This window comes from Tetrao urogallus (genome assembly GCF_951394365.1).
Source record: "Tetrao urogallus genome assembly, chromosome: 8".
Taxonomy (NCBI): domain Eukaryota; kingdom Metazoa; phylum Chordata; class Aves; order Galliformes; family Phasianidae; genus Tetrao; species Tetrao urogallus.
Window position 1 is genome coordinate 30,156,802 of NC_136821.1, and position 14,179 is coordinate 30,170,980.

The 14,179-nt window shown below is 36.3% G+C and overlaps 1 protein-coding gene across 1 annotated transcript in view; it reads right to left on the bottom strand.

Moving 5' to 3' along the window:
- The window catches only part of GULP1 (GULP PTB domain containing engulfment adaptor 1), a gene marked incomplete at both ends in the record, with an annotated part of 82,240 nt that overhangs the window by 15,480 nt on the left and 52,581 nt on the right, over positions 1 to 14,179 (bottom strand). Inside the window, 5 exons of the mRNA XM_079538892.1 lie at positions 1,321 to 1,548; positions 8,892 to 8,984; positions 9,354 to 9,470; positions 11,027 to 11,164; positions 13,466 to 13,564. Of these exons, the coding sequence (XP_079395018.1) occupies positions 1,321 to 1,548; positions 8,892 to 8,984; positions 9,354 to 9,470; positions 11,027 to 11,164; positions 13,466 to 13,564 (675 nt within the window). The remainder of the gene's footprint in view (positions 1 to 1,320; positions 1,549 to 8,891; positions 8,985 to 9,353; positions 9,471 to 11,026; positions 11,165 to 13,465; positions 13,565 to 14,179) is intronic.

The following is a 14,179-nucleotide window of genomic DNA, read 5'->3' on the forward strand; positions in this document are numbered from 1 at the left end:
CAACAAATGCTAGAATTCATTCCATCTTGGCATTCCCTCGCAGGATCAGAGCTGAACGTCATAAAATAACTAACTTGCAAGATTTTTATATATGCAGAACTCCTCCTGACCTCAGTATGAGCCTGCTCAGCAGTTTCAATGATTGTTGTGGAAAAGGTATCAGTGAATATTCATTAGACACAAGTGGCTCTTACTGCTGCTTTTACAGACCTTGCATTAACCTTCTGGTGCTTTCATGCACTGTCAGAGATTCAGTAAAATGTTGGAGGAGATTGTCCAGTGCCATCTGCCGCCACTAAGAGCAGGGCAATGCATGTACTTGACTCATCATAAACACACTAAGACATCCCATTCTTCACAGAAACAAAACTATGCCTGACTGTAGATAGGTTTTGCCTGCATCAGTGAGGCAGGATCAGCTTCAGTAAGTAAGTACATGGCATGTATGTTAATCTACACTGCCCATTAATGTTGGTGAATCATCCCAGAATGACTCAGAGATTGTAAATGCTGGTGTAGATTCTCCTCAAGTGTTTATGGATACGTGAATGCTACAATAAATAAGCAGCATTTATGTTTAGTCATAAGTCTTTTCAGCATGAAAGCAAAAATCAGACTTTACAATGACATTTTCCGCTTATGTTACTTAGTTGAAGTTGCTAGACATTTTGACACTACTCAATTTCTTCAAAACTAAAATTCCATTATTTAAATAAATGCATATTTTAAATGCTTACGAACACAAGAAGCACTTGTATTTTGTGAACACATGCAGAAAGCCATGGTTTGCCAAATACAGCCAGATGTTATTAGCAAATGGAAGAAATGTTGAGTATTTAGCACATTGCCATGAGAAAGCAGACAATATGCTTTGTTCAAATTTTAAAATAATTTCAAGCTTTCATTTTGCACAGTTTTTATAAAGTATACTAAAATGTATTGAACAGCTGATTTCTTTTCCAATAATTTATGAAGGAAAAACGTTCAGACTGGATCTTTAGAATTGCTTGTTTTGAATAGTTATCCTTCATGTAATGATTTTAACAAAGGACTGATAGATGAGAGATTCATTAATAGACTAAATTTAAAATGTTGCTAAAATAAGAACTTATATTTTAGGAGTCTAAGAAAAAAAAGCTACATAAAAAATAGAGCAAGTCTTTCCAAATTCCGTATTTTAAGAGAATTCCAAGAGAATCAAAGATAAATTTGATCTGTCCTTGCATCACTGTACAAAATGTGAAATTTTAACATGTTAATACACAGCTGAGAAAGAACAGGAAAGTCAAAAAAGAGAAAGCTTTTGCACAGCAGCATTACACGAGGTCTCGGACAACTGTATTCACTGGATGGCTTTGGAAGACCACTTTTTGAAGGTGGTGGTATTAACAATCCAGCTGGTAGTCTAGAGTCAGGAGAACTCCTAGGAGTAAGCGTAATGGAAGAGATATCTAAACAAGGAGGTGGTGAATCCTCATTGTTACACCAGAAAAAAGTAGAGGGTCTTTGAAACATATGTTCATCATTATCACACTTTATGTGCAGCAGCTGAAAAGGAATCACAGAAAGAGAAAACATTCTGAGGAACTGAATGAGGTGTCAGGGAAAGAAGAATAAAAAGGCATTTCATACTTCAAAAAAGATTGTCTGCAACTTGCCAGTACTCTAGTGACAGGATACAAAACCAAATAATACTTCAGAAGCAAATCTACACAGTGCTGCAACAAGAGGTAGCCCAGCATTAATTGCAGTAAAGAAGAATTGCACCTCAATAATCACATCAAAATAAAACGATGACAGGGATCTTTCAGAAGTGGACATTTCAGGTGCGCTGCCAAAAGTCCAAATACACAAACTTTATCTCACATCTGCACATTTGTACAGGCAGTTAAGCATATATCATGGAGAGTAAAGTTACTGTAGTGATTATGGCACAGGCCAGAGTTTTTTTGCTCCACACCAGGAAACACCTATTCATATCTCACAGATATTTACAGAAAAAGAAATATTTACATTTTCCTACAGTAGAAACTAACAGCACATACATTCTAAGGCTTACATTAACATCAGACTTTCTTTCATTTCCTTAACTGTAGAACTTGAGAGCAAACATTTACAGACAGTAATCTCCTTCTGCTCTTTTGTGTGCACATGAATAATTCAATGTAGAAAACAGTATTTTCAGTAGGTATCTCAAAAGCAGCAAATGAATTCTTATTACTGTACAACAGCAGCACAGACCCAGAACAAAACAAAACTTCACTGCTGGGGAAGTAGAAATGTTGAGGTGTGTAGCATTCTTTGAATCTCTGAAATCTCACAGAACAGCTCAAATAACAGTCATAAGCACTGCAACAGCTGGTAAGAGCATCCACCTAAGCTGACAAAATGCTAATTGCATGGTTCTGGTCTGAATTAGACAGACGAGCTTGAATCAGTCTGCCTCACACAATCAGAGTCTATTTACTTCTACATTCCAGCAAGATTCTTTGCATTTTGAAAGGGAAGCTGAGGGTTTTGTCCACCTTGATTCAATAAGTAATTTTTTTGCCTAAAGATGTCTGCAAATCATAAAAGGTTACCAAAAATTTGGATCTTGTCCAGGTGAAACACAGAGCCTTTATGACTGGGTTTGGAAATAAAAGGCGAAGAGTAATGTCTTCAAATACTTGGTTTAAGAAACATGCCCAACCAACCCTTTTAGGGGACCAAACAGCAACTTCTGCAAGTATACCAAATGAAATAGCAATAAAATGCAGATAGGATGCAAAACTATAAGGATGAACTGAATACAGATATTGTAAAATTGAAAGATCAGAAAACAAAGAAAGAAAGAACACAAGCACCTTCCCCCTTGGCACTCTTAATGGAAAAGATGAATCAAGTGATATGCCTAAACACATTCCAGAACTGTTTTCTGAATTCTGCAGTTCCAACTTCTATTTTGGTTTTGCTTCCTTTTCGTACTTCATACATACGTTAAAGCTTTTGAAGAGGCTAAGAAGCACGCTATGCTTCTAGGTTACTACTCAACATTAAAATGGTCAAGTCCATAAATATCTAACAAAGAGGAAAAAAAGGTGAAGCTTTGGCAACAATGCCAGAGTAAGAAGCACTTACTCTTAGAGTAAGAGTAGTCATGTAGATATTACAGGCCTATTTTCCTGAATATTCCTTTTTTTCCTATCTGAAGTCAGAGTCATGCAGTTGTCATAACTTCCTTCTTTGCTTAGCCATGTTGCTAAAGAAAACCTTCAAGGTACCCAAGCCAAGCTTCAGACATGATGAAAATACATGAATAATTTCGTATCAGACCAGTGTTGAGTGATGCTCCCCACAGATCGCTGCTAGGACTGTTGTTATTTAACATCTTTGTAGGTGACATGGGCAGTGAATCAAGTGCACCTTCAGCAAGTTTGCAGACAACACCAATCTGAGGGTGCAGTTGACATACTAGAGGGATGCTACCCAGAGGAACCTGCACAGGCTTGAGAAGTCACACCATTCCAATCTTATGAAGTTCAACAAAGCCAAGTGTAAGATATTGCATCCGGGCTGGGGCAATCTCAAGCACAGGTACAGGTTGGGCAGCAAATAGGTTGGGAGAAGCCCTAGGGAGAAGGATTTGGGGGTGTTGGTTGATGGAAGATTCAACATGAGCCGACAATGTGCACTTGCAGTCCTGAAGGTTAACTATCCTGGATTGCATCAAGATAAGTGTGACCAGAAGCTTGAGTGAGGTGATTCTGCCCCTCTATTCTGCTTTCGTGGGACCCCAACCGGGAGTAGTGCATCTGGTTTTGGGGCCCCCAACACAAGGACATGGAGCTGTGGGAGCAGAGGAGGGCCATGAAGATAATCAGAGGTCTAGAGCACCTCCTACAGGGACACGATGAAAGAGCTGGGACTTTTCAGCAGGGAGGAGAGAAGACTTTGAGGAAACCTTACAGTGGCCTTCCAGTGCCTGAAGGGGCCTACCGAAAAGCTGGAGAGGGACTTTTTATAAGCGCACGTAGAGACGAGAAAAGGGGAAATGGTTTTACACTGGAAGAGGGTAGATTTCAGCTAGATATTAAGAAGAAATTCTTGACTGTGAGGGCAGTGAGACACTGGAATAGCTTTCCCCCTTCCTAGAAGTGTTCAAGGTCAGGCTGGATGGGGCTGTGAGCAACCTGGTCTAGAGGGAGGTGTCCCTGCCTATAGCAAGGGGGTTGGAATTAGATGATCCCAAAAATCCCTTTCAACTGAAACCCTTCTATAATTCTATGGTCTCTTCAGAGGTTTCTTAGTGGCCTAGTGGGGTTTGCTATTCATTCTGTTATAAAAGCTGGAGGTGCTCACTGCATGCAGCTGCTAAGCCATATGAAGGCTGTGCGTAAGCTAGCAGCTAACCCATGCTGCCCTCCTAATACCACCAACAGTATAATGAGCAAAAGAAAAAGACATCATGAAATAGCGCTTCCAGGGAAGCACTGATCTTTGGAAGTTGGATTTATACATAGGAGCAGTATCCAAATACTAACGACATAAACTCAAGCAGCCTCATCAAAGGCAAATAATAAAATGAAAATCAGATCATCCTCATATAATCAAATCCAAATGCAAGAAAGACCTGTGATTAATGTATTGCCAAACCACTAAAAGAGATGAAAAGTAAACAGCACAGATACATGAGTAATGGAAACTTCAGCTGTACATGCAAGGGAGAGAGAAAGAAAAAAACCACATCCATCCCATACCAACATTTCTCATGACCTATGTAAGTGCAGCTATAAAGGAAACCATCCTAAGGAAACCATACTTTATAAGACATTATGCCCTTCACTCATTCATTCAGGAAATTACAAAAAGTGACCCTACCTATTGAATAGCACAAATATGTTTATATTTTAGTGACCGACTTTCTCAAGTTCTAGCAAGACCAACATACTTAAAAACAACAACCCCAAAGAAAACCAGAAAAAAAAGCTAAGCAATTTATTATTTACTGACAAACTTAAATCTAAGTAGTTAAAACAGACAAAAAGAAAGCATGAAGAAGACTGACAGTTTCATGTTCAATTTTAACAATAAATGCTACTCTTAATTTTTGCTACACAATCTCGTTTTCCCCTTTTTTCATTTCCAACTATGTTGTCACTGCTTTTAATGGCTTCTTTAATGGTTCAGAAAATTTTTTCCCATACTGTTTATGAGCAGATAAAAAAGACAACTAAATTAGGCTGATGTTACTTTGACAATTTATCTAGATTTACAGCAACCAAAGAAACATTTTAGTAGCGACACTGTCTATCAAGAAAAGACTTTTGATAGATGTATCCCTCAGAAGCAGAAACATACTGCTGTCAGTACATTGCATCTTTGTAAACATTACAAAAATACAAAAGGGTACATAATTGCATTTTTCATGTACATAATTTGTACCCATTTCAGCCTGCCATTAGTTAAATTAAGTCCTCAAATAAACCCTTACACATCCTTCAAAAGATCAGTGGTAGGAGGAAGAATCAGGAAAGCAGCTTTAGACTGTTTCCCTTTGTACTTCACAAAACACAAGCCTATAGTTTGACCAATAGAAATAAAGTCTTCTTTTTAAAGGTTATTTTGGTTATTCTTTACAATTTTTATGAGTGTATTTTTCAAGGTAGAGATCAAGGGCTCACACAAACACCCTAACAGCCATTCACTATCATCATGCAAAAAAAGAATGCATTCACAATATGTAATCATGAATGCTTCAGCTAGTAAAATACTACCTTCCAAAATACTTCTAACTCTGTACCTCATGTGAAGCTGTAGCTTGTAAGTCACTGTTTGCATTTTTCCTCTCTGGCGTTTTCTTTTTGGATGTTCTAATATCAGGGAAGTCGATGAAATAAAACATTAAGAAGAGGACTTGAAGTTTCTAATGGTATTTTCCACCATCGACTTCATTTTCTTGTATGAAGGGACAAGATTTAGTGGGACATACTGGTGACAGGTGGGCAATAAGAATGGGTGATCTTGGAGGTCTTTTCCAACCTCGGAGATCCTATGATTAATTAAAAATTAACAGGAGGACTAATATGTGTAAAATCATTACAGAAATCAAAACTGATCAACTTCAGGAGGAAGAAGCAGGATTGAAGAAATGCTAGATTGGGTTGCACACAAACACTCCCATGCTCTTCAAGTGACTGCCAAGAGGAAAAGACACTGCTTAACAAACCACGGCAGTGTCATCACTTGGTGTCCATGAGAAAACAGGCTTCACTGTTTAATAAATACAATACATCACAAGAATGAGCATGTCACGTTCATAACATACAGCATGGATATTATCTGCAGACAAGCAAATTTTCCCACCTGTTCAACTGCAAATGTTTATAAATCGACTCACATAAAGCATGATCCCCTGTGATGAATATCCTGCTTCGTTTATGCATAAAAATATTTCCATATTTAACAAAATACTGTACTGTCAGGAGATGTTAAAATTTAACTTTGACCAAGTGATCACAAGACAGAGCTGTTATGTTTCTTTTTTAACTTTGGAGAAATTTTGCGGCATTACTACAGGCATTTTAAAAAACATGATACTTAAATGTTTAAATTTAAGTTCAGAAAATATCCCACCTATTCTCCACTAATTGCATTTTATAAAAGGAATTGATCTTTTTCTTCTTTGAAATTAAATAGAGAAAAGAAAGCTGCTGCTTTCCTCCAACAGGACTGGAGTTTTACAGAGTTTCTCTTTAAACGATGGTTGATATGAATTGAAAGTATATAAAATTCATTTCTAAAAATAACAGACAGTGAATAATCTTACGAAATGTTTGTTGTCTACTTGCAAACAAACTTGCTGCTCAAATAGTAAGAGATGAAATAATTATCACCAAACTACACCCACTGCTCTTCCAGGCACCTTTATCACAAACGGTCTTGAAAATATGCATGATTCCTCTTCTCAGCACTGAATAGTCTCTTCACAACCTCATTATTCTGTTCCTTTATTTATTTTCAACCTTTTGCGTTTATACATACTTACTTTTCTGCTAGCACAATTAACAGCTTTGATACATACTGGATACAAAATAGTTCGGAGGAAACCAACTTGAACCACATCTCTTGATCAGGAACAGAAGTTAACAGTGTTTAATGGTTAGGACTATGCTCCTACATGTGATTTAAGAAAGACATTCCCCTACAATTGCCTTTTTTTTTTTAATTGCCATCCACACAACTCATTGAAAAATCACTTAGGTTGGAACATCACCTAATGTGAACTCCCGCTCAAGCAGGACTTGAACTGAATTTGTGGAGGGCCACGTTCAGCAAAGTGCTGAAAATTCCAGGAGCAGAGATACCTCAGCCCTTCTGGGCAACCTCTTCCAATATTTATCCAAACCATTCACCTCAGACTACTCTGTGGCAAAAATCAATGCCTATTTAACATAAACAGGTTGCTAGATTGCTCTTTGTGTAATTCTAATCATGATAAACATATTTGTAAATTGATTATTATTAGTAGTAATTATGAATAATTAAAATATCGATTTGTTAAATCGTGATAATTCAGCAACATGCATATCACTGAACCAAGAGTAGTTAACAAAAAACACTATCTAGAGTTTACAAATGACTGTTCCACTTTAGATCTTTAATGAGGAATGCAGTGCCACTGTCTTAAAAGGCAAACAAGTGTGCACTCCAGGATACTATTTGATCATCATTATTATTTTTTTTATTTGCTAAATGCAATTACCAAGTTCCTTCATTTAAATGAAAGAGAGCTATGTCTGTCATAAAAGACTTAAGTGTATATTTAATATAATTTATGAAAGATTCTTGAATTGATTATTTATATTCACAAATAAAGGAAACTAGCTGTCATTCAAATTAAAATTATAATTTACCACATTCGTTTTTAAATCTAGCATTTGGGAAATGTTTACTGAATGCTTCATAAGTGAAAAGACATCCATTATTAACAATTTTCATTATGAGAGTTACACAATATTAATAACTTATGATGCTCTCCCCACTAAGCATACTTTTGTAAAACGAAATAACATTGTTTCCTCAGGAAAACAAACATCTCATCAATATCAAAAGAGCATATAGACTCAACAGAAGAAATGCTGTCACAGCTATCAATATGTTTTTATACTGCCCAGACTTATGGAAGTGAAATGGTGTGCATGTGGGGCAGGAACAAGATGGCCCAAAGGGCACAGCTTAAAAGCAGCTCCACTTTTTTTCCTAAGACTTGAGTATAATTCCATTAAGTAGTTCTATTTACTTATTTCTACAATTATCTAATGATGACTAGACTGAATAGGCCTGTAAGAATAGGAGTAGTCTAGACATGAGCAATGTCAGTCAGTCGTTACAAACAGTACTATCTTTAATAACAATAGAAGAAAGCACTAAAAAATGAGTGATGAGGAGCCCTCATATGATTCTTTCTACCTGCCCATCCGTGCTGTTCCCCGAGACCCTAATGACTCCTTTGAAAGACAGACAAAATTTTTAGAAGGTTATCTAGAAAACAACAGGTATAAGTAATGATATGCTTGTAACAGAAAAATCCAAAGCAGCATTGTCAAAGCAGTGCAGAACAGTTTCTGTTCCCTAGCTAGCACGCTTAGGAGTCTACATAGGAGTATACATTAGTTTTACATGGCAACAAATAGGTATAACAGGCCACATGAAGAACCACAGATTACTGAGACGGGCATTTGCACTTGTCACAATCCCACAGTTACTTCATTACTGCATTTCATCAGATTTGTTACATAATCACCTGATGTTAATCAATCACTAGAAACAGCATAGATGATAATTATTATAACACAGATGATTATAAATTCAAAGTAACATTGGCAAAAGAGTGGATTTCATCTACTTACTGGAGGTGCATGCACTTGCGTTATCCTTAACTGGTTTTCCAAATCTTGAACTTTATTCTTCAGTTCTGTGTTTTCAGTTTCTAATTCTTGAATCTATAAAGCAAGTGGTTATTGCAACAGCTATTGGAATATTAATTCATTTCAATGATATCTATTACTTGTCTGCTTACAATTAAAAATGCTGGAGTTCTGGTAATTTTGTAGCAATAATTATCTTACTACAAAAAGTAATTTAAACATATTTCAAGACTTCATTTCTGTTAGTCACCTTAAAAGACAGAAAATCAGAATGTTATTTCATAGTTATCAAGTCTTTATTCAGCTTTTTTTTAAAAAAAAAAAAAGTATCTGCTGATATTCTTAGCAATCTGAGAATGCTGAAAATAATGCGTCATACAAAAATCTAACAATTACAATGGGATTTTCTTATCATCTCTTTAAAAATTATAGATCAGAACTTACTCTTTTCTGTAAACCTGCGATCTGTTTCCTTGTCTCAACATCTTTTCCTCCAGATTCCAGAAATTTCCTGTAAGCTAAGTCAAATGCTTGGCCAATTGTTAAAGTTATCTCTTCGGCCTTTGCACAAAACATAAATTGAAAGTGGTGTATTAAAAATATTTTATATAATTACTCTCATTTCAGATGATCACAAAATACCTCACACACACATCACGTTCAAATGGTTTGCTTCATCTCCCCTGAACTCAACACTGCAAAGAAGCATGGAAAAAAACTCTTGGCAAAATACAGATAACTGTGGGTGCAACTTGAATATCTCCCAGCCCCTTATCCATCAGCACAACAGCAAAGTCACTCACTGGAGGTGTCAGAAGACCTTCATACTACAGTCATGGAGAATTAATGTTTCAACCTATATCTTCAGTGGGTAATAATAATAAAATCACTACCAAAAATACTGTTACGAAATTAGACTCAAGAGACAAAAAGCTGAACTGGAACTGCTTTAGAGAGTAACTGTTACTGTTAATAAAAGAAAACAGTAATGGACAGGAGGATTTTCCTAACTATTTTCCTTGGAAGGAGATAGGTCAGTTGAAAGGAAAGCTATCAGCCAAAATGGGATCCTTTGCTAATGAACAGAAGAGTGAAAGCAGAAAATTACAGTAAGTGGAGTATTAGGACAGGGGAAAAATAGTACTTGGGCTTGGAGAACAAATGGCACTGGTGTGCAGAAAGTGCAGGGCCAACTGAAAGGTCAAATGTGCATAAAAGCAACAGGATAGAAATGTAAAGAGAATTGCACAGATGCGTACAACAATTCTGTATGTCTACATGGCACACTGATACATAATTACAAGCAAGTTCTGTGACAAAGATGTAATTTTTTTCTAAAAAAAAAAAAAACAAATAAACAATGTTTCCTTCCTTTTTTCTCACCTACTTCAGAATAAATCAGAGATGATCTAGATTTAAAAACAACAGAAAACAAGCATCCATTTTGTTTGCGTTGATTCTGATGTTTTAATTTGTTAATTACTTTCTGCCTAGGAAAATGCATGACCCTGCTTGAATGAGGCACCATTCTCTTCATTTCCTGTCCTGAATTATAACTTTTTCCTGCTATTGCAGTTTGGAACAGTTGCCCTGTTCTATCTCAGGCACGAGAGAATGTCAGTAGTTGGTGAAATTAATTCTCTGTTAGTGCATCACAGCATTACAAGCGTGAGATGTGGCAGGGGGGAGGGTAGGGGGAACTCTGCTGTAATGAAAAAAATATTTAAAACATTTGAGTAGAGGCTGAGGTTGACACATCGGCAGAACTGCCTGCGAGGATATCTGAGCTACAGGGTTACAGTAATCTCTGCAAAACAGCTGTGCAAACATTTCAAGCTTAGTGGGATGCACTGTTCTCTGAGTATTTCAGATGGTTGGACTAGGATGTTGAGCTGGGTAGTAAGAAGAATTCTCCCTGAAAACCACCTTAAAGGAAAATAGACTCTCGACAAATTAATGCGTCTAATTTACAAGGCACTATGTTAGCATTAAAGGCTATACCACACTGACCTCAATCAGCAGTCAGGCTGTTTCCTTTTGCTAACCATTCTTGCTTTATTTTAAAACAAATTCCATAATAGACCCTCAGTCTTATAAAAAGAATCTTGCATACTTACACACTTTTCACTGTCAAATACATAGCACAGATGCTTATTTGATTCTGAGTCTTTGCATATGAAAGTAAATATCCTCTTGTCAGTTTTATCATCAGCACAAAATGATATCCTATGGAGTTGGCAATTGTGTTGAACTTCCTAGGAAAAAAAAAAAAAAAGATTATTTTCGAGGAAATGCTATAGTTGTGTGGGATACAGAAAATCTCCCTACATGAGAGAGGTGAAGAAACAAACTTAAAAATATAACAGAAGTTAAACTCATCTTCTCTAAGAAACATTCCCATTATTACTGAATGTAAACAGGAAGTTTTGATTCGGACAGTATTTATTTGGAAGCATTTATTTGGGCAGTAATTTCTGTACTAGAAAATTAGTTTTTACTGCTGCTTTGTGCCACAGTGCATTTTATTTGGAAACTGATTATGTAAAAGAATTTGCTCTTTGTCCACATGTGCACCATCTTTGGATCTCATCATCTCCTAGGCTTTGCTAAAACAGTTGTGCTGAAATAAGTCCTTATCTTTCTACCTTAAACACGGAGAACTGACTTTGTTATCTTGATATAGAGACAAAGTAGAAATCCTTTGTAACAGTAATCATTTTTAAACATTATTGTTTGCATATTTAAAATACTGATTCAATTTCTATTAAAAACCATGCCCTGGATACTTAAAACTTGCAGTGGCAATGCTCTTCAGCTGAAATATGTCAATAAGACTGCAATAGAACGATAATAATAAAAACTTTTTTTTTTTTCCTTTTGCTTCTTTTCTGCAAGTCTCTTCTTGGTATTTTTATTTTATTTGGCTTCTTACATGGGAAAGCAGTATTTGCTTTAAAGGAAAATATGCAGTTTAGATATGAACTATCATCTACAGAACAAAGTGTTTCTTTGCAGCACAGGAGTTCACAGATTGCTATAAGCTCATAAACAAGGGCATGCTTTCTCTCAGCAGTTTATCCACAAACGTACCCCATAGGCAATGTTTTCCCCTTTTCTTTCCCCTACCCCAATTAGGTTGAGAAGGCTTCCTCGTTCTCATTCTTTACAGTTATTCTTCTGTGCTCCTACTTCTCCCATGTCCCCACATCTCTCACATTTTGTCCTTCCACTAGAGCTCTTTAACAGTTACATGTAAGAGCACATGCTTGTATGGGCTCTTACAGGTTCATAAATCAGTGTAATTACTTCGTATGATTGAAGGACAGTATTGCACTGTAGTTCCCCTTCTTTGAATGCTAAGTATGAAATCCATAAATAAAATTTGCAAAAACAAGAAACCTTGATTCACATTTGCTTTTACGTCTAGCTTTAGGAAAAAAAGTGAGGGAGATGAAAAGGCTTCTCAGAGCTGATTACCATCGCAGTTGGCAATAACATCGTTACAAGATTAAGATGTTCCTATTTCCCCAGTACTTTCTGTCCCACAGATTTATTTTAATCTCTAACATATTTTGGCATTAAATTCTCCCATGCTAAAACAGCTTTTGCCAGCGTATGGGGTTTGGTCCCCTTTCTGCCCCAGGACATAAAGAAAATGCACAAACTGCAATAGTTGATATGGCTATTTATTTCTTCTTGGGCTTATGAACTGTTGTCTTGTCTAGAGATCGAAGCAAAAAAAGGTTGCAAGCAGCTATAATCTTGAACTACAGCCACCTTTTCCCAAAAGGCAGTGCCACTCTCTGAATGGTCACAATGACTTTAGAACTAAAGAGGAGCAACAAAGGTCATTCACATTCAAAACTTAACATTTGCACAAAAAGCTTAAGAGCATTCATATGTTATGAATTGCTGATTGCTAAATAATTACTCATTTAGCTGCCTCTTTGAAGTCTTTGAGAAAGATGTTTCCTTTAGTATGTAACCTCTTCCAAAATAACAGAGCAAACAAACAAACCAAAAGCCCATCAGTGGGATGACACGAAGGACCACAAATGCTGAAAAGACAGGAATTGTCATGCTGTGCCAGATGTAGAGCCCAAAGTTTACAGACAAATGAATAACACCTGAAAAACATCAGCGTTTTAGCAAAGCGAGGACATAATTAAAATCAAAAACACAGGAAGAGGAAGAAAAAGGTGCAATTGCAAAGCAGCAGCATGAGACATGAGTCAGTGCAAACAAACATGGGTACGTACAGCATTCAGAATGAACATGTAATTGTCACTGCGTTTTAATCTTTCTCAGAATTTGTAGTGTTGAAGGGTTACAAAAAAAATCAAATAGCACGTTAGCTATGGTCCATATTTGTGAGCATCAGATTCCTTCTGGGGAAGATGTTACCCATTTGTACTAAGAAGAAATGGCAATTTGGATAATGTTTATATCAATGAAATTGCTTTCACTGTCATGCATTTTTAAGATATAAAACAAAAAAAACCTCTGAAACCATTCACAGTTATTCTTTTAACATCACAGATAAATACGTATCCTACCTTTGTTTTTGGATCTAGAATTTTTACACCATAGATTGAGATTTGTAACTCAACTTTAGGTGTCTTCTGGCCTTCAGATTTCTTGATATGTCTTGCAAACTGTAAAAAGAAAAGCATAACACCACATTACTATTAAGTTTTCTGTGCTGATTTTGTTTAAATTATTTCTCGTTTCCTCTTAACTCTGCAAACCAAAGATGTTTCCTTCCTCCTTCAAAAAACTTACAAACAACACCAGACATTGCCAAAGTCAAATTTGAGCATGAAACAGCATTTCTGACTGCATGCTATAGAATATTCCTATACTTAGGACAAAAGATTTTAAATTATTTAACTTATTCTCTTGAGACTGTTATCTGCAGTTTACGCACCTAACTCACACTTTTGCTTCAGCTGCTTAGGAAAACTCCTGCAGACAGTTTGTTATCTGCTTGGTTGCTTAGCATTGAATTTTTTCCCCCCGCACCACAGTAACTCTGTACACTCATGGAGGGTGTGTATCATACGTCTTAAGAAAATCATTTATTTTAAATTGGTTCAGTGTGAAAGCACTACAACTGTCCACACCAAAGAAGTGTTTGATCTTTACTATCGTATTCTCAGGATCTGTTCGCTATCAAATCACTAGATGACATTTTGTATGACTGGGTCATACATCCTATTTAATGCAATTTTTATCCTTTTATTACTTTTTCTTCAACAGCTGGATCTGAT